The 27,540-nt window shown below is 43.5% G+C and overlaps 1 protein-coding gene across 5 annotated transcripts in view; it reads right to left on the bottom strand.

The window, feature by feature from the left end:
* The window catches only part of USP37 (ubiquitin specific peptidase 37), a 539,331-nt gene that overhangs the window by 263,528 nt on the left and 248,263 nt on the right, over positions 1-27,540 (bottom strand). For all 5 annotated transcript variants that reach the window (XM_029605048.1, XM_029605049.1, XM_029605047.1 and 2 more), the window contains 3 exons: positions 23,556-23,679; positions 11,314-11,516; positions 1,063-1,180 (listed from right to left, as the gene is read on the bottom strand). In XM_029605048.1, the coding sequence (XP_029460908.1) occupies positions 1,063-1,180; positions 11,314-11,516; positions 23,556-23,679 (445 nt within the window). The remainder of the gene's footprint in view (positions 1-1,062; positions 1,181-11,313; positions 11,517-23,555; positions 23,680-27,540) is intronic.

Below are 27,540 nucleotides of genomic sequence, written 5' to 3'. Positions count from 1 at the left end.
TCGCCGGCTCCCGCCGCCGCCGCCTGGATGAACGGGCGCCCATCTGCCCGGCTCCCGCCGCCGCCTCGATGACCGCACGCCTGGGGGATTCGGAAAGTGACAGGAAAGTGACAGGTATTTATACATATATATATATAAACAACTTACGCTGCAATGTTTTTTACACTTTACTCCCTTTGGTTTTACCCCCATTTTTTACACTTTATTCCCGTTTTAATTTTCGAACACCACACTAACACCACACTAACACCAAGTAGAGGGTAGGCGGTAAACTAACAGGTTAAGGACGCAGCAAAATAGCGGGTTACAAAGGAGATAATCTGAGCGCGCGTCACAGTATCGGAGGGGAATAGCTAATTCCTTCATTATACAGCTAATTCGTTCATTTATATATCATATACATGCTGCGTGCGGAAAGGGTTATGCGTCTGTTTTAAGAAGCGCTAAGGACGCGTGAAACTGGAGACTGTATCGCTGGATTGCCTTACGCGTCCGAATTGTGCGCTCCCAGCATGTTACAGACAGGAAATCTTCAACCGCACGTTACAGTATCGACCTGTATATGGGGTGATGTAAGCAAAACAGTTCTCTGTCTCCATCTGCTGGTAGGGGAGCAAAACCCATTCATTTGGATTGATCCGGTGGGACGATGAAGTGTTGGTTACATATTTTTGGTTAGTGACTACATGGAAGTGATGAAGGCCAACATATTGTAGAATTAAACATACATCACTATTTTAACATGTCAAGATAATAAAAATGTATTTGAGGGAATTTTATATCTATGCACGCACTGTATTCTCTAAATGTATTGTACATTAACCCAAACTTTCCTGCTTGGGATTGGTCTTACAATCATTTAAAAATCTACAACAAATTGCATCTTTGCCTTAATTTGCTCAGCTGGGCTTTATCTTGTAATGTGGGAAGTCTTGATGCTCCAGTTGAGCAATCTTACTGCATATTAGTCTACAATTCAGTCCCTACTGTATATGTATAGCTGCCATAAATAAAATTAATGAAATCAACACATGAATTCTCTACAATAAAAGCACTAAATACCCTGAAAAAGAGATCCAGGGAATCCTGAATGGAACGGGCTGGCAGAAATTTCTTTCTTCGAGGAAGGTCTATAGAGAGATCATTAAACCGTTCTCGTTTGGTTACAGTTTCACCACACCTGCAGAAGCACACAAGACATAATAAAAAACTTATGAAACTATAAGGCTTGGAACAGGCATACAGTATAAAAATGCAAAGCTTGCAGAAATATCTAGAATGGCTCTGTATATGAGGAGGACTTCTGCATTGTGATTAGGATTTTTAGTCTGGTTCTTGTATTTTTAGATTGTGGAAGTTTTATGTTTAATTTATTATGAATGTTTTATTGCACTCCACTGATTTTTGGAATGAGTGGATTAATCTTTCTAAATAAAAATAAATAGTTTGTGACACTGACAGCACTGTGATATCTTGGCTTTTCAGAGTTCTACACGGGGGAATTATATAAATATATACACACACACACCACAATAATAACTAAGTATAATACCCCAGGCTCTTCCATTAACAATACCTCACCTTCATTTGTGGATATGAGCTAAAACACTTGTGATAAGTAAAGTGGAAGGACCCGTAGAAGAGTTCTATCAATGAACTGTGAGCCCTAATAACAGCATTTATTTATTTATTTAATATTTTTCTATACCGAACTTCATGACAAGATTCATATCAGACCAGTTTACATGGAACTTAGGGACTAACTAAACATAACCAAATAACAGGAAGGCCGAAGCGCAGTTACATTTAACAGGGAGATAGAACTTGGGGGCTAGAGTAGCCTGGGAATAAAAGGATAGCAAAAAACTAGAGGATGAGAACTTATGTCTATACTGTGGCTGGAGCGGGCGTCTGGCCAATTGAGAAGCGTCTGGTTGAGTTATGTTGAAATGTTAGAACTTAAGGGAAGGCTTGGAGGAAAAGCCAGGTCTTGAGTTTTTTTCGGAAGGTTAGCAGGCAGGGTTCCAATCTTAGGTCTGTCGGCAGGTTGTTCCAGATGAAGGGGCCCGCTGTGGAGAATGCCCTTTCCTTGGTGGAGGTTAGGCGTGTGGATTTAGTTGGGGGGACTTGAAGGGTTCCTTTATATGCCTCTCTAGTTGGTCTTGCGGATGAGTATATTTTTAATGGGAACTGAAGGTCTAGTGGTAGTTGGTTGTGGATGGATTTATGGATTATGGTGAGTGCTTTGTGTAGGATTCTGTATTTTATTGGTAGCCAGTGCAGGTTTTTAAGTATAGGGGTGATATGAGCTCCCCGGTTGGTGTTGGTTAAGATTCTGGCTGCTGAGTTCTGGAGCATCTGTAGTAGTAAAGGGACGATTCTCTATGATACAAACACTGTGTGATATAAACCTGTTATGCCACATAGAAATGTTTTGGTAGTGCTTTAAGTGATATAAAAAGATAACATATCTATAAAATAAAAGCCTTATTAGGTATTAATGAGAGGTGAATGCATTTAGAGTTATATGTAATTTAAGTACAATTCAATTGGATAATACAGTTTTTGTATGTGTTTTATTGAATGTAAAAATAATACTAAAAATATTTCTGTATGATGAAGGCAAGGTATTGTTAATGGAAGAGCCGGGGGTCTACTTTGTTATTACTGTGGTTTAAAGGGCAGTTGAGTGCCATTTGTTAATTCTATATATAAATCATTTACTATTCACAAATAGCACATGCTAAATGGCATACAGTGCACATTATTTGCCTTCATTATTACTCTTTACAGCCACCGCTTCCACTAATATGGAGGTGCTAGGGACACGCTATTCTCCCTAGCGCCTCCTTATTAGCGCGACACCTAAATTAAATAGAGAATTTGTGCGCCCAAGAGAAGTGCCTGGGCGCGCGTCAGGAGAGTGGGTGCTCAACTCGGACACTGGATCTTCCACATGTTTTATTGAATCGGCCTGTATACTAGCAAGTTCAACTCCAGAAAAGGAGGTAGGTGGGTTTATGTGACTGGTGAACTGCTGCCTTCAGAGAACACTTGCCACATGTAAGCAACTAAGGACAGACTTCTACCAAAGAAAGCCATCTTCTTGGAGTATTTGGGGTTTTTTGGTTTTGCTTTAGTGGTGATCGGCTATGCGTTCTCATTCTAATTTATTCAGGTGCTGGGTCTGTTTTTATCTTATTCTTAATCTGTTGATTTTATGTATTGTTTTTCATTTGTATGGATTTTGTGTTTTGTTTTATGGTATTTAATGTTCTTGTTACCTCGATCGGGGCGCGCGGCGGCGCGACGCACGGGAGGAGCCGGGCAGCGCAAGGAATCTGATGGCGCGTTTCGGTTGGCGTCTGCGGCGCGGGCCGCAGCGCAGGAATGGCGCTTCCCCCGCGAATTGCCGGCCTCTCTGCGTGCTAGCAGGACCAAGTGTCGCGCGATTGGACTGGCCACGCCCCCCCCGACGTCAGACGCCGACTTAGGCGTTTTGCGCGGGAGATAGGGGCTATTTAAACGGCAGCACTTCTCCTGTTTCTTGCTTCGGCCACGTTTGTTCCTGGGAGCATCGCTGTGTGTTTGGCTTGCTGTTTTCCTGCTTCTGATCACCTTGGACTGCCTCTGGATTATTCTGCCTGCTACCTGCCTGTTCGGATCTTCTGCTTTTGGTTCCTGATTGTTCGCTGCCTGCCCCGACCTTGGACTGCCTCTGGATTATTCTGCCTGCTGCCTGCCTGTTCGGATCTTCTGCTTTTGGTTCCTGATTGTTCGCTGCCTGCCCCGACCTTGGACTGCCTCTGGATTATTCTGCCTGCTGCCTGCCTGTTCGGATCTTCTGCTTTTGGTTCCTGATTGCTCGCTGCCTGCCCCGACCTTGGACTGCCTCTGGATTATTCTGCCTGCTGCCTGCCTGTTCGGATTATCTGCTTTTGGTTCCTGATTGCTCGCTGCCAGCCCCGACCTCGGACTGCCTTTGGATTACTCTGTCTACAGCCTGTACTGACTCGGACTGCCTACCGATACCCGCGCTCTCCTCCTGAAGCCAGACTCCAACGTCTCCAGGTAAGCGGTCTAGACTGTGGTTCCACTACTATCTGAATACTAGTCGTAACAGTTCTTATAGTATCATGCCTAAAATGTATTAAATAAAACAAAAAATAAGGTCCTGTCAATAGGGAACAACTCTTTCTGATGGGTTAAGAACTCTTTTTCTAATTTATCGATTTAAAGTAAGATAATCTTAAAATGAAAGAATGGGTCCTATGGAGATGGAGGGGGTTGGGAGCTTGAGTTGAGTTCTAATCTTCAAAGAGAACCTGAAGAAAAGTTGATCTAACCCAACTGTCACATCAGGAGTCAGTATCAAACCATTAATTGGATGTAAATATGTGGACTGAACGTCATATTGCAACTTTGTAAGTATCTTCAATATAGCAAAATTGCTTACCTTGTAATAGGTGTTATCCCAGGACAGCAGGATGTAGTCCTCACATATGGGTGACGTCACTGACGGAGCCCTATCACGGAAAACTCTGTTAAAGGCACACTGAGCATGCCCAGCATGCCATGATATTCTCAGCCACAGGGGTCTCCCTTCAGTCTCGTATGCAGCAAAAAGCTTTAGCAAAAATAAAATAAAACGTATCGGACCCAACTCTGCGGGGTAGCGGGTGGGTTTCGTGAGGACTACATCCTGCTGTCCTGGGATAACACCTATTACAAGGTAAGCAATTTTGCTTTATCCCAGGACAAGCAGGATGCTAGTCCTCACATATGGGAAATTAGCAAGCTAGAGGCTGATTCATTTTGTAGTGAAGCAACACCGAAGTATTTTTGGTGAAAATGAAGCAGCCGGAGATCACAGCAGGTTGGATGTAGAAGGAGTTGGGATTATACTGGAAACAAGTTCTTTAAGACAGATTGTCCGTAGGCTGAATCTTGTCGTCCTTCTTTGTCCAAACAGTAATGAGCTGCAAAGGTGTGAAGAGAACTCCATGTTGTAGCTTTACATAAGTCGAGAATTGCTACCGAGGTTGACATTGCTCTTACTGAATGCGCCTTTACTCGCCCTGGGAGAGGAAGGCCTGCTTTTTCATAACAGAATTCTATACAATCTGCTAGCCAGTTGGAGAGAGAGTGTGTTTTCCCACTGGATTACCCGATTTGTTTGGATCAAAAGATACAAAGAGCTGAGTGGATTTCCTGTGGACTGCAGTGCGGTCTAAGTAACATGCTAGCGCACGTTTTCAGTCCAAGGTATGTAAAGCTCTTTCACTTTGGTGAGAGTGAGGCCTTGGAAAGAATGTGGGCAAACTATGGATTGGTTCAAGTGGAATTCCTTAACTACCTTGGGGAGGAATTTTGGATGTGTTCGGAGAACCACTCTGTCATATCGGAGTTTTGTATAGGGTAAGTATGTGATAAGTGCTTGTAACTCACTAACCCTTCTAGTCGATGTAATGGCTATGAGGAAGATAGTCTTCCATGTGAGAAATTTAAACATCACAAGAAGTCATGGGTTCAAAAAGAGAAACATCACAAGAATTCATGGGTTCAAAAAGAGAACGCATGAGCCTTGTTAACACCAGATTCAGGTCCCATTCTGTGACTGGTAGCCGTATTGGTGGTTTAAGGTAAGTTAAACCTCTCATAAATCTACTGACAAGCGGTTGTATGAATATTGGTGCATCTCCCAACTTGTTATGGTAAGCCGAGATTGCACTTAAATGTACTCTGGAGACCAGAGTCTGAAAGATAGCATAAGTAGTCTAGCAGAGAAGGTGTGGGGCAGGAGACAGGGTTAATGTTCTTTTGCGTGCACCACAAAGTAAATCTTTTCCATTTCGAAGAATAGTTCTTTCTTGGTTTACGTGAAGCTATAAGCACTTGAGAGGCATTAGTTGAAAGATTGAGTGGCTGTAAGATCAAGCTTTCAACATCCATGCTGTCAGAGATAGGGATTGAAGGTTGGGATGGCGCAACCTGCCCTGATCCTGAGTTATGAGATTGGGAGTTACACCCAAGCGAATTGGTTCTCTGATCGAGAGGTCTAGAAGTATGGGGAACCATACTTGTCGAGGCCAATACAGGGCTATGAGTATCATGGACCCCTTGTCCTGTTATAGCTTCACTAGAATTTTGGTTATGAGTGGTATCGGAGGATACGCGTATAGAAGGCCTGAGTTCCAAGGACGAGCAAAGGCGTCCTTGGCTGGCTGGTGTCTCTGTCTGTGCAGAGAGCAGAATCTGTCCACTTTGTGATTCAGGTGTGATGCAAAGAGGTCTATTTTTGGTTGTTCCCAACGCTGGAATATCCTGGTTGCTACTAAGGGATCCAGGGACCACTCGTGTGGTTGGAACTGACGACTGAGGCGATCTGCAACTACGTTGAGGATGCCCGCGAGATAGGTGGTGCGGAGAAATATGGAATGTGTCAGGGCCCAGTCCCAGATTTGTGCGGCTTCTTGACAAAGGAGATATGAGCCCGTACCTCCCTGTTTGTTCAGGTACCACATGGCTACTATATTGTCCGTTTGAATCAGAACAGTCTTGTGTGAAAGGCAGTCCTTGAACGTATGCAGAACATAACGTATAGCTTGAAGTTCCAGGAAATTGATTTGAAATGTTGCTTCGAGTTTTGTCCAAGTACCCTGGGTTTGGAGATTGTCTATGTGAGCTCCCCAACCCAAGGTGGATGCATCTGTAGTTAAAGTTATCTGTGGGACTGGTTGCTGGAAGGGTAGGCCCTTGCGCAAGTTGTCTCTGTTGATCCACCAAAGAAGAGAAGAACGTAGTTGGTGGGTTACTTGAATTGGAGAAGACAGTGGTTGAATGGCTTGGATCCATTGTGACCTTAATGTCCATTGGGTTATTCTCATGGCTAGTCTTGCCATAGAAGTGACATGAACTGTGGAGGCCATGTGGCCTAGTAAAGTTAGAAACTGATGAGCTGTTGCTTGTTTCTGTGAGTGTAGCGAGTTTGCCAATAGGGAGAGTATGTCTGCCCGATCCTCGGGTAGAAAAGCTCTTGAAAGGATGGTGTTCAATTCTCCTCCGATGAATTGAAGCAGGTGAGACGGAATGAGATGGGACTTTTGGTAATTGATGAGAAACCCCATCGAGTGAAGCAGAGTAATTGTTCGGTTGAGAGAAACCAGAGCTCCTTGCTGAGATTGACTTCTGATGAGCCAGTCGTCTAGGTAGGGGAAAATGTGTACACTTTCCTTGTGTAAGTGTGCTGCTACTACTGCCAGGCATTTCGTGAACACCCTGGGAGCTGAGGCCAGTCCAAATGGAAGTACTCTGTACTGGAAATGTTGTTGACCCACCAGGAAACGCAGATACTTGCGATCAGGGAATATTGGAATGTGAGCGTAAGCGTCTTGTAGATCCAGAGAACAAAGCCAATCTCCTGTTTGAAGAAGGGGAAGCATGGTGCCTAGAGAAACCCATCCTGAAATTTTCTTTCCTTAGAAATTTGTTGAGATTTCTGAGGACTATGATGGGACGTAGGCCTCCAGTTTTCTTTGGAATGAGGAAATAACGGGAGTAGAATCCTCTGCCCTGCTGAGTCTGGGGGACTGGTTCTACAGCTCTGGCTCTCAGAAGGGTGGATAATTCTGCTTGTAGATGAATTATGTGATTTTCGTTTAACAAAAGAGGTTTTGGAGGAGAGTCTCTTGGAATTGAGAGGAAATTTAGTTGGTAACCTCGTGATATTGAGAGTACCCATTGGTCTGTTATCTGCAACCAATGATTGTAGAAGGAGGAAACTCGGCCTCCTACTGGCAAGTTCGGTTTGGGATTGTGGAGATGGCTTTGTTCTCTGGTGGTGGCCTCAAAAACCTGCAGCCGGTCCCGTCTGCAGTAGCAGTTGAGGCCTAGTGGCTCTAGGCTGTCTGGGCTGAGATCTTTGTTGTGGACGAGAAGATCTACCCCGGATGCCGGTGGATAATATTGTCTCTGCCTATAGAAAGGTTTTCTGGTTTCTTTCCTTGGTGGATGGCGAGACATTGATGAGGAAGAGTTTTGCGGAATTGACGAGAGTTGGCGCAATGTCTCCGTGTGTTCTTTTAGTTGGGCCACTGCGCCCTGGACTTTCGACCTAAAGAGGTTGTCACCTATGCAGGGCAAATCTACTAGCTTTTCTTGTACCTCAGGCCGGAGGTCAGAGGCTTTTAACCAGGCCCAGCGACATGCACTGATTCCTGAGGCTGCCACCCTTGAAGATGTTTCGAAGTTGTCGTAGGCAGCCCGGACTTCATGCTTTCCAGCTTCAAGACCTTTATGTATAATGGCCTGAGCTGCATCCTGGTACTGTTGAGGTAGGGCGTTAGAAAGTTCCTGCATCTGCTTCCATAGACTCCTTTGGTATTGCGTCATATAAAGTTGATAGGATGCTATCCTGGAGTTGAGCATAGCTCCTTGGAATACCTTTCTCCCTAAAGAGTCTAGGAATCTATGATCCTTCCCAGGTATAGTGGAGGAATGAGGTCGTACTCTTTTGGACTTCTTTTGAGCCAACTCAACTACTACCGACTGACATGGTAACTGACTTTTGATAACCAGGCACACGTTGGACAAGATATGTAGAGTCCACTCTTATTAATAGGTGGAACGGAACATGGATGTTCCCAAAGCCTATGTTGTAACTCCAAAAGTACTTCGTGGACAGGAATGGCCAGGACCTCTTTTGGAGGGTCAACAAATTGTAAGTCTGTTGTCGTGTATCCTCCTCAGGCACTAAGTTGAAAGGGATTGTGTCTGCCATGTCTTTTATGAAATTGGCGAAGGACAAGTCTTCTGGTGGAGACTTCTTCCTGTCTTCAGGAGGAGACGGGTCAGACATGAAGCTTTCCGATGAAGAATCAGTATTTTTCTCCTCCCATGAGTCGTATGGCACTTGTCTGGAAGGAGAAGTAGGAGTATACCTCGGTGGAAGTGATGGAATCAGTGGTCTAAAGAGTCCTGAAGGCTCTGGTTGAGGATCATGGACAGGTCTCTGTCCAGGAACATCCTCTAGTCCTGCAGGTTTAGCAGGGGTAGGCTGCGGTGGAATGGCACAGACGAGGGCATCAAATCTATTCATTAGCATTTGGAATAATGCGAATTCCAGTTGTCCTGGAGCCCCAGGTAATTGCATCTGTGCTGGTCTTGTGTTCGGAGATGGCACCGGCATCGACAATAGTGTCTGCTTCGGCGAGGGCATCGGCGTCGATGGCCGATGCTCTTGGAGTGCTTCTAGCACCTCTTGTCAGATAAATCCGCTCAATTCCTCCGTAATAGCTGATGCAGGCAGAGCAGCTATATGTGGTGCCGGTGGGGGCGTTACCGGTCCTACCACAGGGCCCTGTGGAGGTTCGATGTCTGGCATCTCGACAGAAGGTGAACGCCTCGGTGTCGAGGGCCTCTGTGTTTCCTGAAGGCGAGGCCGCTTGGCTGTCGACTTCTCTGGGGATAGTAGAGATTCCGGAATCGAAGGATGTCGATGCCGATGTTTTGACCGATGCTCCGATGCTGATTTAGTCGATGCCGCGGATGGGGTCGGTGATAAACGGTCCCCTGAACCTTCCAGATGACGTTTTTTAAGGATTATCCTTTTTGAAGTTCTGGCCGGAGACGCCTGAGTGGACGTCGATGGAGAAGATAAGAGTTGAAGATGAAACAAATGTTCCATCTTTTCTTGTCGTGCTTTTTGACCTTTAGCGGTCATTTCTGCACATTTTGGACAGGATGAGACATCATGAGATTGGCCCAAACAAAGTGCACACTCGAGGTGTGGATCCGTAATGGACATGGTTCGATTACATTTGGGACATTTTTTAAATCCCGTGGCCATGATAACATCGACAGCCGTCGATGGAAATCTGACAAAAAATTTCTTAAACTCAAATGAGTCGGAAAGGAAGTTATCTACTCACTGGCCGGTGGTAACGAGGGAAACCCCGATTGTGGGAAAGAAAAAAAAATTAATTTTGATCTGATTTTTAGTCAGAATTGTCTGAAGAATCTCACACAGGCCCCTGCTCCACGATGCCAAAAGCAGCACGGAAAAATGAAGACTGAAGGGAGACCCCTGTGGCTGAGAATATCATGGCATGCTGGGCATGCTCAGTGGGCTCAGTGTGCCAGTCAAAAGTTTCTAGAAACTTTGACAGAAAGTTTTCCGTGATAGGGCTCCATCAGTGACGTCACCCATTTGTGAGGACTAGCATCCTGCTTGTCCTGGGATAAAGGTTGACTTCATATGGAACACCAATATCATGGCCCTGACATTATGGGCTTTGACAAGGCTTTCTAAAAGGTCAAACTTGTTTGGGCATAAGCAAAGGATATGCAGTCTGCTATCCAATTAGAAAATATGCCCTTTGAAATAGCAATGCGGGGATTATTTGAGAAAAAAAATAAAAAGCTGGGTAAACGTGCTATTTAATATTTAGTCCATTCTAGATGGAAGACTATGACTCTCTTGCAATCCAAAGTTTATAGGGCTGGTTCACTTTTGCTTTCATAGGGCTTTAGGAAAAATGCTGACAGTCTGATGAAATGATTAAAATGGAAATCCTACATGACCTTAAGCAGAGACTTGGAATGTGTGCGTATATATCACCAACATCATGTGAGGAAACTTAGTATTAGGTAAATAAATTATTAGATCCTGGAGGATGAAGTAATTTCCAACAAAAAGCAACCTTACGAATCAGATATGCTAGCCCACAAAAGTTCAGAGCCTCAAAGGGAACTTTCATCAGCTGTGACAGAACTATATTGTTATGCTGGGCACTGCCATGCAGAAGGACCAGAGTTTGTTTCCCTGGTCTTCTGTTTCCTGGGTCAGCTGGAAATGCTGTGGAGGCAGCGTTCACAGTCCCTGGAGAGAATGTGAGTTGGTCATTGTGCAAAGGGGATACTTAGTGGCTGAATTTAGGAACCTTGATTACAGGGTTCTGAAATGAGTCTTTGTGTACTGCACCCTGGCCGAGGTTTGCTGCTACAATAATTGGACTAAAGTAGGTTGGGAGCTGATGTAGAACAGGGGAAAAAAAGTTTCCCGGTAGTTGTATATGCTGTCATATTCTCCATTTCTACGAAGGAAGAGTTTGCAGTGGAGATATGGAGAGTACAGCATGACAATATGACAGGAGAATGGAAGACCTAAGTTACCATCAAGGTCATTTTCATGAAGTAAATTATTAAAATAGCTCTTGCTTACAAACTGCACATTTTTATCAGTCAGGTCTGCAATATCCCAAGTAAAATTATCATTTTTACTGGCAAATTCTCTCTCAAATGATTGAATCTTACATTTTACAGCTGATGGAATGCTGCACCTCAAATTCTAAGTTGCAAACAACAGGACAGGTATAAACTCGGGTGGCAGACACATCACAAGCTCGAGCTGGTGAATTCTCTTCTCCAGAAACAGGTTCAGCTTTCCAAGTTTTGTTTAACTTTTCCATGTCCTCCTTCAGCTGATCCAGACACTGACTCAAAAACTCATGAGCATCCTGAAACATAAGAATTTTGAAGGATTGTAATACCTTAATGTACTTTCCATATAGAGAGAATCTTATGTGAGATTATATAGTGCATTCAGAAAATAATCAGACCCCTTCACTTTTTCCACATTTTGTTACATTACAGGCTTATTCTAAAATGGATAATATGTATTTTTTCCCTTCTCAATTTATACACTTTACCCCATAATGACAAAGCCAAATCAAGTTTGTAGAAATTTGTGCAAATTAATTAAAAAAACAAACTTGAAATATCACATTTACATAAGTATTCAGACTCTTTGCTATGACACAAAGTTGAGCTCAAACACATCCTGTTTCCATTGATTATTCTTGAAATGTTTGTCCAACTTGATTGGAGTTCACTTATGGTAAATTCAATTGATTGGAAATTATTTGGAAAGGCCCCAGAGTTGACAGTGCATGTCAGAGCAAAATGAAAGCCATGAAGTCGAAGGAATTGTCTGCAGACCTCTGGGACAGGATTGTGTCAAGGCACAAAATCTAGGAAAGGATACAAAAAAATTGCTGCAGCTCTACAGGTCCCGAAGAACAGTGTGGCCTCCATTATTCTTAAGCGGAAGACGTTCGGAACCACCAGGACTCTTCCTAGAGCTGGCTACCCACCAAAACTGAGCAATCAGGGGGAGAAGGATCTTGACAGGGTGGTGATCAAGAACCCGATAGTCACTCTGACAGAGCTCCAGAGTTCCATTGTGGAGATGGGAGAACTTTCCAGAAGGACAACTATCTCTGCAGCACTCCAGCAATGGCCTTTATGGTAGAGTGGCCAGACGAAAGCCACTCCTCAGTAAAAGGCACATGACAGCATCATGCTGTGGGGCTGGTTTTCTGCTGCAGGAACTGGGAGACTAGTCAGGATAGAGGGAAAGATTAACGTACAGAGAGATCCTTGATGAAAACCTGCTCCAAAGCACTCTGGACCTCAGATTGGGAAGACAATGCACATTTCAAAAGGACAATGACCCTAAGCATACCGCCAAGAAAACACAGGAGTGGCTTTGGTACAAGTCTGTGAATGTCCTTGAGTGGTCCAGCCAGAGCTCGGACTTGAATTGGATCAACCTGAAAACTTGAGAGGATCTGCAGAGAAGATTGGGAGAAAATACCCAAATCTGGGTATGCCAAAACTGTAGCTTCATACCAAAGACGACTTGAGGCTGTAATTGCTGCAAAAGGTGCCTCAACAAAATACTGAATAAAAGGTCTGAAGACTTAAATAAAAAAAAACCTGAAGTATCAAATTTATTTGCTCAAATTTCTACAAGCCTGATTTCACTTTGTCATTATGGGGTATGCATATTATCCATTTTAATATAAGGCTGTAATGTAATAAAATGTGGAAAAAGAGAAGGGGTCTGAATACTTTCTGAGTGCACTAGAAATATTGCTGGCATGCAAGCCGAACATGATTGCTTATAATAGATTGCTGGAAGAGTAAATTATTGTCAGTGTCTTGTCAGATCCAAGACACAGCATTACAAGACCAAGAACTTAAGAACATAAGAAAATGCCATACTGGGTCAGACCAAGGGTCCATCAAGCCCAGCATCCTGTTTCCAACAGTGGCCAATCCAGGCCATAAGAACCTGGCAAGTACCCAAAAACTAAGTCTATTCCATGTAACCATTGCTAATGGCAGTGGCTATTCTCTAAGTGAACTTAATAGCAGGTAATGGACTTCTCCTCCAAGAACTTATCCAATCCTTTTTTAAACACAGCTATACTAACTGCACGAACCACATTCTCTGGCAACAAATTCCAGAGTTTAATTGTGCGTTGAGTAAAAAAGAACTTTCTCCGATTAGTTTTAAATGTGCCCCATGCTAACTTCATGGAGTGTCCCCTAGTCTTTCTACTATCCGAAAGAGTAAATAACCGATTCACATCTACCCGTTCTAGACCTCTCATGATTTTAAACACCTCTATCATATCCCCCCTCAGTCGTCTCTTCTCCAAGCTGAAAAGTCCTAACCTCTTTAGTCTTTCCTCATAGGGGAGTTGTTCCATTCCCCTTATCATTTTGGTAGCCCTTCTCTGTACCTTCTCCATCGCAATTATATCTTTTTTGAGATGCGGTGACCAGAATTGTACACAGTATTCAAGGTGCGGTCTCACCATGGAGCGATACAGAGGCATTATGACATGTTCCGTTTTATTCATCATTCCTTTTCTAATAATTCCCAACATTCTGTTTGCTTTTTTGACTGCCGCAGCACACTGAAGCGACGATTTCAATGTGTTATCCACTATGACACCTAGATCTCTTTCTTGGGTTGTAGCACCTAATATGGAACCCAACATCGTGTAATTATAGCATGGGTTATTTTTCCCTATATGCATCACCTTGCACTTATCCACATTAAATTTCATCTGCCATTTGGATGCCCAATTTTCCAGTCTCACAAGGTCTTCCTGCAATTTATCACAATCTGCTCTGAACAATTTTGTGTCATCTGCAAATTTGATTATCTCACTCGTCGTATTTCTTTCCAGATCATTTATAAATATATTGAACAGTAAGGGTCCCAATACAGATCCCTGAGGCACTCCACTGTTCACTCCCTTCCACTGAGAAAATTGCCCATTTAATCCTACTCTCTGTTTCCTGTCTTTTAGCCAGTTTGCAATCCACGAAAGGACATCGCCACCTATCCCATGACTTTTTACTTTTCCTAGAAGCCTCTCATGAGGAACTTTGTCAAACGCCTTCTGAAAATCCACGTATACTATATCTACCGGTTCACCTTTATCCACATGTTTATTAACTCCTTCAAAAAATTGAAGCAGATTTGTGAGGCAAGACTTGCCCTGGGTAAAGCCATGCTGACTTTGTTCCATTAAACCATGTCTTTCTATATGTTCTGTGATTTTGATGTTTAGAACACTTTCCACTATTTTTCCTGGCACTGAAGTCAGGCTAACCGGTCTGTAGTTTCCTGGATCGCCCCTGGAGCCCTTTTTAAATATTGGGGTTACATTTGCTATCCTCCAGTCTTCAGGTACAATGGATGATTTTAATGATAAGTTACAAATTTTTACTAATAGGTCTGAAATTTCATTTTTTAGTTCCTTCAGAACTCTGGGGTGTATACCATCCGGTCCAGGTGATTTACTACTCTTCAGTTTGTCAATCAGGCCTACCACATCTTCTAGGTTCACCGTGATTTGATTCAGTCCATCTGAATCATTACCCATAAAAACCTTCTCCATTACGGGTACCTCCCCAACATCCTCTTCAGTAAACACCGAAGCAAAGAAATCATTTAATCTTTCCGTGATGGCCTTATCTTCTCTAAGTGCCCCTTTAACCCCTCGATCATCTAACGGTCCAACTGACATACTATACTAGCAAACTAATATGTGGTCTAAATGATCAATCATCAGAGGGCAGGAAAAGAATGCTCTAGTGTATACAGCATAAACCAGACCTGAGACGATAGTGGCACCAACCCAAACTGCATTATGATACAGAAAGAAATGTATAAAGTGTTAAGCTGTATACTTAAATTCTGACCAGTAACAGCCAGGACAATATGTCAGACAATGTAAACAAATTGGTTTGTTTATAAGGTGCCACCTGCCTCTTGTCATTAATGTAAACTTGCTTACTGTCTTTTATTCACTGGGAAACCTTACTACTAAACCTGTGAATAAAACTGTCTTATCCACCAGCTTAAGAGATATCCTAGCTTTTAGGTTTTGTCAGTGTGTCATGATGTGATGACAATCCAAAAGCTATATTCCAAAGTTCACACACTACCCAAATGAATCATACACATATTTTTATTTTTTTTTTTACAAGTTATTAGTGACCAGATATTGAGCAGTAGAGGAGTCATACTTGACTCCCATTTCACTTCACATTGTGAATTTAAATACAGAAGTATGACTCAGAATTTAATAAAAAGAGCCTGGACATTTCAAGGTAGAAGCAAAACAACACTTCATGAATTGAACAAATCTCTCCTTATCTAGAAGGGAAGCTTTCACAATGCATCCACACTGTGTCAATAGCAACTGAAAAACAAACTAACTTTCCTCCAGCTCCACATCAGCAGCTTCATTCCACCAACACCAGTGAAAGGACCTGTGCTGATGGGATGGGGGTGAGGTGCCTTGTATCCCAGTGCATCAGGGAAGTTTTCTTTCAAGATGCATAGGAGACAGACTACGGTGCAGGTATCATTGATGCACATTCACTTATGGTTGTTGGCATTGAGGCCATTGCCGCTGGTACACCATTAACTTCAAAGATTGGATGGATGTCAGTCTGTACCAATATCGATGCCAGTTCAAGAAATCAAGCAAACTGATGCTCTAGCACACCTCCTAGATTCTTCTGTTCAGCAATTCCTCGAAAACTGATAGTAACTAATATATATATATGAAGATAGTTAAAGACCAAACAGTCCATCCAGTCTGACGAGTATTGCTTACAGTAGTAACTGCCACTCTATTTAACATTTAGTGTAACCTATGTAGGAATTCTACACCTATAGTTAATATAGGTTATCCTATTTTTTTTTCTTTTTTTATTTACCATCATCTAGTCTCTAGGGACCAGCAGTGCTTATCCCATGCCCTTTTAAAGTCTAATACCTTTCCCATCTTCACCACCTCTTCCAAGGGGGTATTCGAGGCATCTGTGAAGAAATATTTTCTAATGTTGGTTCTCAAGATCAGCCCACCACTGGCTTTGAATCCAGACAGCTTACACACAAGTCAGTGGTGGTGGAATCGGCCCTAAAGAAGACAAAAAGGCTCCGGACTCATGCTTCAGTCCCCCCCTCTGGGCCGTGAGCACAGGGCTCTGGATGCTTTTGGACAGTAGGTGTTCCAGGGCTCAATGCTGGCAGCCAGGATTGCCCGCTATCAACTTTATATATGCCAATACTCCAGCAACCTCTGGAAACAAGTCCAAGAGTTGGGAGAATGCCTCCCACAACAATTTTGGGATGAATTCCAGAAGATATATTAACAGGGCCTGGACTGTGATAACACGAAGTCTGCTCTGCTTATGATGTGTTTGAGACCACTGTGAGGGTTGCAGCAGCTGGAATTGGGGCTAGTCGCATGGCCTGGCTGCACGCTTCCGACCTCCGCCCTGAAGTACAGGATCATCTGGTGGATTTTCCCTGTACAGGGGAGAACATTTTTGGGGAGAAAATTAAGGAAGCTGTAGCGCAACTGAAGGACTATCACGAAACCCTTCAACAGTTGTCTGCCAGCACTTCGGACACCTAGCCCTCAGGCAAAAAGCCTGCCAGGCAGAGTACAAGACGGAGTTTTTACCGACCGCACAAGCATTATTCACCAGCATCCAGAGAAAGATCACAGCGGGTGCCAGCTAAGCCGAGGGCACAGCAGCCCCATGCACCCATCCGATCCCTGCCCCACCTCAGAATCCCGTCGTGGGATTTTGACTGGCAGCCAGGGAGTTTGAACCAACAAACCCTACCCCAGAATGCCAACCCCCAGTGGGGGACCGCCTATAGCTCTTTGCCGAGCGATGGATTTCAGTTAACTCAGACCACTGGGTCCTGTCCATCATAAGGCAGGGGTACAGATTGCATTTCCAATGAACTCCTCATTCTCCCTTGAGTTCTCGGTAGAGAAGCGTAGTGGACCAGCAGATACTCCGAGCACAGCTTATGCGGTCCAACCTGTTCCACCCGGCCAGCAGAGCACTGGGTTTTATTCCAGGTATTTCCTGATTCCCAAGAAAACTAGTGGCCTTTACCCCATACCGGATATGGGGGCATTAAACCATTTTCTTGTTGGAGAAAAATTTGAGATGGTCTCGTTAGGAACTCTGATCCCTTTCCTCAGAGTTGGGAATAGGTTCTGCTCCCTTGACCTCAAAGATGCATACACTCATATCCCCATTTCTCCTGCGGATCAGAGGTATCTGCGGTTCATGGTAGAGGAAGAGCACTACCAGTATCGCTTGCTGCCTTTCGGCCTTGCGTCCGTACCCCGCGCCTTCACAAAATGCCTGGCAGTAGTAGGAGCCTATCTCCGGAGGCAGGGGGTACATGTCTCCCCTTACCTCGACAATTGGCTAATCAAGAGTGGTTCCAGGTAGGGGGCATTGCGTTCCCTACAGTCCACCATATGTGCCCTGGAGGGCCTGGGATTTCTTATCAATTACCCGAAATCCCATCTCCAGCCATCACTGCAATTAGACTTCATTGGAGCCAGGCTAGACACTATCCAGAGGAAGGTCTTCTTGCCCCAAGACCGAGCATTGAACCTTGTTGCCCTGGCACGAGTAGTCTCCTCTTGCCCTCATGTCTCGGCACACCAGTTTCTGCGCCTTTTGGGGCACATGGCAGTGACTGTTCATATCACTGTATTCGCTTGACTACACATGTGCAGGGCGCAGTAGATATTGCGTTTCCAATGGTGCCAAGCCACTTAGGACCTTCGGGCTCGTGTCCTGATCACCACTCCCCTTCAGTGGAGTGCCTCAGGGATCTGTATTGGGACCCTTACTGTTCAATATATTTATAAATGATCTGGAAAGAAATATGACGAGTGAGATAATCAAATTTGCAGATGACACAAAATTGTTCAGAGTAGTTAAATCACAAGCAGATTGTGATAAATTGCAGGAAGACCTTGTGAGACTGGAAAATTGGGCATCCAAATGGCAGATGAAATTTAATGTGGATAAGTGCAAGGTGATGCATATAGGGAAAAATAACCCATGCTATAATTACACGATGTTGGGTTCCATATTAGGTGCTACAACCCAAGAAAGAGATCTAGGTGTCATAGTGGATAACACATTGAAATCGTCGGTTCAGTGTGCTGCGGCAGTCAAAAAAGCAAACAGAATGTTGGGAATTATTAGAAAAGGAATGATGAATAAAACGGAAAATGTCATAATGCCTCTGTATCGCTCCATGGTGAGACCACACCTTGAATACTGTGTACAATTCTGGTCGCCGCGTCTCAAAAAAGATATAGTTGCGATGGAGATGGTACAGAGAAGGGCGACCAAAATGATAAAGGGGATGGAACAGCTCCCCTATGAGGAAAGAATAAAGAGGTTAAGACTTCAGCTTGGAGAAGAGACGGCTGAGGGGGTATATGAAAGAAGTGTTTAAAATCATGAGAGGCCTAGAACAGGTATATGTGGATCTGTTATTTACTCTTTCAGATAGCAGAAAGACTAGGGGGCACTCCATGAAGTTAGCATGTGGCACATTTAAAACTAATCGGAGAAAGTTCTTTTTCACTCAACGCACAATTAAATTCTGGAATTTGTTGCCATTTCAAATTCAGTGCAGTTAGTGTAGCTGTGTTTAAAAAAGGATTGGCTAAGTTCTTGGAGGAGAAGTCCATTACCTGCTATTAATTAAGTTTACTTACCTAATAGCCACTGCTATTACTAGCAACAGTAACATGGAATAGACTTAGTTTTTGGGTACTTGCCAGGTTCTTAGGGCCTGGAATGGCCACTGTTGGAAACAGGATGCTGGGCTTGATGGACCCTTAGTCTGACCCAGTATGGCATGTTCTTATGTTCTCATGAGAGATGCTTGAGGAAATAAAAAGGCATTGGATAGGAAGCAATGCTCTACTGTGGACTGAAATTTGGTTAAAAGATATAAAACAGAATAGGGCCTCATGGTCAATTTTCTCATTGGAGAAAGATGAATAATGGGATGCCCCAAGGATCTATAATGAGACCACTACTTTTTAACATTTTTTTATTTATTTTCTTTATTTATAGATTTTAAATTTACAAAGTAAATCCAAACATATATATAATATTCAATATATATTGAAAATTGTTTTGAGGAAACACAGGTCCTTATTCACACACTGAGGTGATCAAATACTTAAAATTCAAAACCATAATTACCACCACCTGATTCCAGTTACTAAACAATTATTGGGGAGCCTTATTTAAGCAAGAATTTAACAAAAAAAAAGAGAAATTACATTTCTTATATTTAAAATACAGAAGTATTACAGAGTTTTATATTGAACTTCCAACTTATTCTTGGTTTGGGGCTCTTTCCTCCTCTCTTTGGGTTCTCCGCTCTTCCAAGAACTTTTCTAAATGTTCAGGATCATAATATATGTACTTTACACTTTCTACTCGCATGATGCATTTACATGGAAACCTAATAATAACATGAATTCCAAAAGTTCTAGCTAAATTTGCTAACATTATGAACTTTTTCCTTCTAAGTTGAGTTTCTTTGGCCACATCAGAATAAATCCAGATCTTTTGGCCCAGATAGAGAGAGGTTCTATGTAACATAAAAATTTTTAAAACTTTCTCTCTATCAGAAGAGAGAGAAAATTTTACCGTAAGAGTAACCCTACTCTCTATCTGGGCACTATACGATGTTTCTATTGGTTCTGTAACATTTAGCGTAGCTTCTAAGGGTTCTTGTTCTAAGTTCATACCTTGATTTCTTTCACCTAAAAAATAAGCATTAGTAATCGAGGGGAGTTTTTCTAATGAGAAAGATAGAACTTCAATAAAATAGTTTTTTTTAATTGTTCTATAGGAGAGATTAATTTACATCTAGGAAAGTTAACAAATCTAAGATTAGAATAGTGAACAGAATTTTCTAAATTTTCAACCCTCCTAGATATCATAGCCTCTCCCTTTATAATACTGGTATGAACATTTTTTAATCGATGTTAAATCTTCCTCTACTTTCACCAATATTGCTCCATTATTAGTAACCATAGGATTTATACTCAACAAAGCATTTTGCATTTCTTTTATATTTGTATTAAGATTAACAATGTTATTTTGCAAGGATATTATAGCTTGCCACAACATTTCTAAAGATATTTGTTTTGGATTTCCAGACCAAGCAACAGGGGTAGAAGATAAAGTCAATAACTCTTCTAGTTCTTGTTTAGCGTTATTCCCAAAATGTGGGGAAGACACCTTTCCTCCAAGTACTTTTGTTCTTCCATCGGATTCCGCTACCTTCTCTCCGACTCTTAGCTCCCCCAATTGGGGTGCAAGATCATGTCCTACAGCCCCTCTTAGCAATGTATCCCTCACACCATGATCCTCCTCAGACGTGCTCACCACAGAAAACGCAATCCGTATAGAGAGTGATCCTGGTTCATTGGTGGTCACATTGTTTTTGGGCGGAGCAGGTGTTGTTGGAACCCCGGAACTGAGAATGACTTCACCCAACAGTGGAGACACTTGCTCAACGCCTACCTCTGTAACGGGACTCTCCGGGGTCAAATTCTCTGTAAGTGGGTAAAACCCTATTAACATTGTTTGTATAGAGCTTGATCTCGCAGGGGTTGAGGCTTCCTGCCTGATTTTACCCTTTCGTTTTGAATGCGGCATATTGAGTCAAATAGAAAAACCACAACAAGTTAAGGGCTTTACTCACACTTCTGTAGTCAGCCAAACTTGTATTGGAAATTGAAAGGTCTGTAGGGATTCCAAACCAGGGAGGGAGTCTGAGTTAGCCTTCCAGCCTTCGCTAGCCTAAACCGGACCAAGCCGCGCGCGGCTTAGGTGGTGCGCAGTCTGCTGCATGTTTTAAAGCAGCAGACGCTCCCTTCTGACACCACCAAGCCGACCTCCTTCCGGGTCCAAGCAAACCAGGTCCCGCTGTTACTCCAAGGGTTTTTTCAAGGTGTTTCAAATTGCTCCGACCAGGTGAGAAACAGGGTTTGGGTGTCCCACATTCCTTCTCCTTCCACCGGCTCCCAAAGTTCTTGTGCATCTGCTACTCGTTTTAAAGCAGCAGACGCTCCCTGCTGACGTCACCAAGCCTACCGCCTTCCGGGTCCAGGCAAAACCAGGTCCCGCTGTTACTCCAAGGGTTTTTTTCAAGGTGTTTCAAATTGCTCCGACCAGGTGAGAAACAGGGTTTGGGTGTCCCACACTCCTCCTTCCACCGACTCCCCATTAACATATTTATATGTGACCAAGAGATGGGAAAAATGAATGAGGTGATCAAATTTGTTGATGATACAAAATTATTCAAAGTTGTTGAATCACAAGAGGCTTGTGAGAAATTGCAATAAAACCTTTCAACACTGGGTCTCCAAACGGCAGATGACACTTAAGAACAATTGCAGTGATGCATGAAGGGAAGCATAATCCAAATTATAGCTACACAATGCAAGGTTCCAGACTGGGAATTGCCACTCAGGAAAAAGATTCAGGTGCCATTGCAGATATGTTGAAATTCTTTGCTCACTGTGTTGTGGCAGCCAAGAAAGCAAATAGATTACTAGGAATTATTTAGAAAGGAATGGAGAATAAAACAGAAGTTGTCATAATGGCTCGGTATTGCTCCATGAAGAGACCACACCCTTGAGTATTGTGTGCAATTCTGGCCACAGCATCTCAAAAAAGATAGCAGAATTAGAAAAGGTACAGAGAAGTTCGGATCAAAATGATAAAGGGATGGAACAATTTCCCATTTGAGGAATGGTTAAAGAGTTTAAAGTTCTTCAGCTTGAAGAAAAGACAGATGGGGGAGAAATGATAAAGGTTTATAAAATAATGATTGAAGTAGAATAAGTAAACACAAATCAGTAATTTATTCTTTCAAAAAGTACATATACTAGAGGACACACAATGAAGTTACTAAATAATATAAGATAAATAGGAGAAAATATTTATTTTACTCAACGCATATTTAACTCTGGAATTCATTGCCGTAGGATGTGGTAAAAATTGTTGGCACAGCTGGGTTTAAAAAAGGTTGACAAATTCCTGGAAGCAAAGTCCATAAACCATTATTAAGGTGAACTTGGGAAATCCACTGCTTATTCCTGGATTAAGCAGCATGGAATCTATTGAGCTTTTGGAATCCTAGCAGGTACTTATAACCTGGATTGGTCACTGTTGCAACCTTTGGTTTGACCCTGTATTGCAAATCTTATATTTTTAAGGCTAGTAACTGCTGCTCTGTGCAGGTTACCCCTTTCTACTGGTCACTTGAAATGTATCAAAGCTGTGACTTAGACACTCGGAGGCTGTCCCATTCCCCCAAGCTCTCTCAAAATTGAGCAGTCTTTACTTGGAGGATGTAAAGAATCTGCCAATTTCTGCCCATTCTTGTTATGGTGCATCATCCAGAACCATTGTGTGTTTCTTTGCCTTCGTTTGATGCTTTGCATAAGGGTCCCTTGGTGCTGATACTAATGAAGTAAAATCTCTCACTTTCACTGGGTGGAAGAAACTGGAGGATCCTCTGGTCTTTACTGGTGCTTGAGGTGCATGAAGAACAATGCTTTCCTCAATACCTATGTATCACCAGTGCTTGGTACAGCTCCTAAGCCCCTTGATGTTGATGGCTTGGACTTATCTAACCCAAATAGCTTTTCTATGAGTTCTAACTGGGTTCAATAGCTTCTGGCAGTCACCTTCCCACATAAGAAACATCCCAAGACATTGTGGTTATGCCCGAGATACAGCACAAATCTGTCATATGCAGGTCTTTAACCAACATGATGCAGCTGCACTTGGGGAACTCAAAGTCGTCACTGGTATTCTTCAGTTTGGTGGACATTGTACAAAAAATAGCTAATGTGAAATCAAACAACTATTAAAGTCAGAAATGAATGGCCCAGCCAATGCACCAATATCTGAGCAGATACAGCTGCAGAAAAAAAAATAATTTAAGAAAGACTAAAAAACCTAGCTAGGAGGTAAGAGGGCTAAGAAGAATTTCTAAATAGCGGGTCCCATAAGGAAAAAGATGTGTCAGAGATCAATTAAATTTTACCTCAGGGAAGTGAACCAACTGGCTCCATGGAAAAAAAAACAAACAAAAACCCCCACAGAACTAGGAGGGCCTCTGCACAATTCCCACAACATGGGACAATTCTGAGCATGGCTTAGTAGGCTTCAGACCAGGGCTCTGTCTGATGACATCAACCACCTGTCAGTAACAACTGCTTGTCTTCTGAGTATACAAGGCATTATAAATGTGGCAGAAGCCTAATGAATGTCTTTACGTTACTTTGGGGTTACAGACCAGTACTTACATTTTGCATGTATCCTGAGAATCGTTCAGCAGTAGCAGAAATAGCACTCTTCACTTTCTTCAGCAGCTCTTTCTTTGATTCAGGACTGCAGATATCCTTTCTGGCCAGCAGGAGGGCAAAGCGCCTGCAGAAATTAGTCCAACCCACACCAGAGTCACATTACAAATCAGCACTGCAGCTTACTAATCTCCTATTTAATGTTTACTGGTGCTTTTTTTCCTCTTCTCTCAAATGTGTGACCAGGGGTACAACATACGCATTTGCACAAATCAGCAATTTCTGGGGAAACAGCAGCAACCTCAGTACAACAAGAGGTATCTACAGTCACCTAAACTCAAACTCATAAAATTTATTACTTAAGGCCTGATTTATTAAGGCTTTTCTCCATTTTGTGTCTACACGGAAAAAAGTTTAATAAATCTCTCCCTTGGTCTTCATTTCTATCATGTTGACAAAAAAGAGCAAAGCAAAAAAAAACAGAAAGTGGAAAACTACTGGCCAGAAAGCACAGTGTGAGAAGGCAGTACTTTAAAAATGTAGGTCCTGCCATGGAACTGTAATGAAAAGTTGTTGAAGTAATTTTAATGGATATAATAGCCAAAATAAACCAAGAAACTTCTAAATGTACTGAATGTATAGCAACGAAGAGGGTCACAAAAATCAGCACAAAGTAACAACGACCGATCTCAAAGGAAAAGAACAATTGCACCAGTTTTATCACTGTACCCCCACCAGCCTCAAATATCTTTGGGTTTTCTCCCCCCCCCCCCCCCCCCCCATCCTACTCTCTCTGCCATACCTTCCATCCTAGCTCAGACCCTCTTCCCCCAAGTTCTCTCTCTCCTTACCAACCCCCCCCCAAGCATGACCCCCAACTTTCTCTCTCCCACTCCGAAAAGCCTGAACCCCTCCCTCTCCTCAGAAAGTTGTCTTAGCCTTCGCTGTCTGCACCTCTTCTCCCCCTGGCTCGAATCCTGGGGGGGGGGAAGATGACAGAGAGAAAGCGCCCCCTACCCCATTTCTCTCCCCTAACCTAGCAAGACCCCTAGATTTGTGTGCCTCCCTCTCTTTAGTAAGTCCCCTTAGTTTTCTGTCTGCCACCCCCCTCTTTAGCAAACCCCCCCCCCCCCAATCAAGCTCTCTCCTACCTTTCTCTCAGCTCCCCATCTACACCTCTCATTTAGACTCCACCAGACACCCACTGCTCCCTCCTTTGTTCAGGCCATGCAGGCCAAGGCCGATATAGCAGGCTTGTCTCTTCCAGACTGCGTAAGCCAACATCAACTTTCCCAACTCTCTTCTAGTTCGCGTAGACCAGCCTGCTGCTGCTGCTCTCTCACTTGCAGCTGACACCAACACTATTCCTTCTCTTCCAGTCCATGCACACATCTACTGCTGTTGCTGCTGTTTCATGGTCCCTGTGCTAATTTTGTGAGGCAAATGCAGAATTGTTCAAGGTAGAGGAAGTCTGCACAAAGTAGAATTCACCAAGAAATTAAGTAGTTACATATTTATGGACTTTAATTTTCAATTTTTCAGTGTTTATTACAAGAAAAAAACCCCAGAAGAAATAAAAAAAAATGATTAAATCAGTTTTCAAGGCAAATATAATTTTTGTTCTTGTTATAAACACTGACAAATACCTGTGAAAAATAAAAACTGAAAACAAAGGTCTCTAATTATATTTTTATTCCTTTTCTTCATGCTTTTTCATTACCCAAATTTTGTAGTGCTGTGACTTGTAAATCCAGCATAATCTGGATTAAAAGTTCTTTACAAATAAAGCAAATTTGCTTACCGTAGACAATTTTCTCCATAGATAGCAGGATGAATCAGCCATGACACGTAGGTGACATCATCCAGTGGCATCGAACATATTTATCTCTCCTAGCAAGTAGAGCTTTGGAGTTCCCATGCAGGCGTTGCATCTTGAGTCTTCTCTGTCGATAACAGAGCTTAATCTAACTATGTAGTCAACTCTCCAAGGAGACAGGTGGGCATTTATCATGGCTAATTCATCCTGCTATCTACTGAAACAAAGTTTAGAGTGAACAAAATTGTTTTTTTCGTCGATAAGCAGGCTGAATTAGTCATGACATGTGGGGAGTCCCAAGCTGAGGGTTACGGAGGAGCATTTACTGGGTAAGCAACCCAGACTCCACCATCGAGAACAGACTACTGCAAGAACAGGTTATGCAAAACTGTTTGACCAAATTTACTGTTGAGATTACTACCTGATAATCTCCTTTTCCTTAGTGTAGACAGATGGACTCAGAATGAATGGGATAGTATCCGCGTGCTAGCAGTTGGAGACGGATCTGACGTCAGCACGGGGGTGTATATATCCCCACAGGAAGCGTAGCTATTCAGTAATCTTCCTTGCAAAAGCTGTTATAGATGTGTGTACTGACGCTCAGGGAAAAATGAAACAGGATTCCCCTGCCCGATTGATAGTAGCAGGAGACCGCCAACATTCCCAACCGGAAGGCGTTGACACCTGGTAGAGTGTATGCTCTTATGGAAACAGATGACATGGCTTACCTTGAATCGGTGAAACCCATGTACGCAGGCAGCTGGGCGGGATGCTGAGTCCATCTGTCTACACTAAGGAAAAGGAGATTATCAGGTAGTAATCTCAACATTTCCTGGCGTGTAGCCAGATGGACTCAGAATGAATGGGATGTACAAAAGCTTTACTCCCAGCCTGGGCGGGAGGCTGCCTGAGGCCCATGTAGTACCGCCCTCGCAAAAGCTGAGTCCTCCCTGGCCTGGACATCCAGACGGTAGAACCTGGAAAAGGTATGGAGGGAGGACCAGGTCGCCGCTTTACAGATTTCTGCAGGCGATAGCATCCTGGATTCTGCCCAAGATGCCGCTTGTGCTCAGGTAGAATGAGCCTTGACCTGTAGAGGCGGAGATTTCCCAGCCTCTACGTACGCTGCTCTGACAACTTCTTTAATCCAGCGGGCGATGGTGGGCCGCGAGGCCGCTTCACCTTGCTTCTTCCCGCTGTGCAGGACGCACAGATGGTCCGTCTTTCGTAGTTGCAGTGTAAGTTCCAAATATCTGGGCAGCAATCTGCCAATGTCGAGATGGCGTAATAAACGCCCTTCTTCAGATTTCAAACCCGCCGTGGTAGGCAAGGATATGGTTTGATTAAGATGAAACTGTGAAACCACCTTAGGTAGAAAGGAGGAAACCGTACGAAGATGGATAGCCTCCGGAGTGATTCTGAGAAAGGGAACACGGCAGGACAGTGCCTGTAGCTCTGAGATGCGGCGGGCTGAACATACAGCCAGCAGGAACACCATCTTCAAGGTTAGAGAACGGAGAGACAGGCCCCGAAGGGGTCTGAAGGTGGATCCCGCGAGGAAATCCAACACAAGGTTGAGGTTCCACAAAGGCACAGGCCACTTCAGTGGCGGACAAATATGCTTGACTCCTTGCAGGAAGCGAGAAACATCTGGGTGCTTGGCGATGGTCTTGCCATCCCTCCTGGGACCATAGCAAGACAGCGCATCCACCTGAACCTTGATGGAGCTGAGGGAGAGACCCTCCTGAAGTCCATCCTGTAGGAAACCCAACACAATAGGGATTGTGGTTGCATGTGGATTGGTGCCGTGAGTGTCGCACCACGCTTCAAATACTCTCCAGATCCGGATGCATGCAAGGGATGTGGAAAACTTGCGAGCTCGGAGGAGGGTATTAATCACGGGCTCCGAGTAACCCTTCTTCTTCAATCTAGCCCTCTCAAGGGTCATACCGTAAGAGAGAATTGAGCCAGATCCTCGTGAAGAATGGGACCTTGATGTAGAAGGTCCCGGAGAGGAGGCAGGGGAAGAGGCTCCCCTGCCAGTAGTCTTCTCGTGTCCGCGTACCAGGGTCTTCTTGGCCAGTCTGGCGCCACTAGAAGAACTAGGCCCCGGTGTCTTTGAATCTTGCGGATGACAGCGCCTAGCAGAGGCCATGGAGGAAAGGCGTACAG

Source organism: Rhinatrema bivittatum, chromosome 6 (assembly GCF_901001135.1).
Source record: "Rhinatrema bivittatum chromosome 6, aRhiBiv1.1, whole genome shotgun sequence".
Taxonomy (NCBI): domain Eukaryota; kingdom Metazoa; phylum Chordata; class Amphibia; order Gymnophiona; family Rhinatrematidae; genus Rhinatrema; species Rhinatrema bivittatum.
The sequence above is the reverse complement of the archived record's forward strand: the minus strand, read 5'-3'. Positions and strand labels throughout refer to the sequence as shown.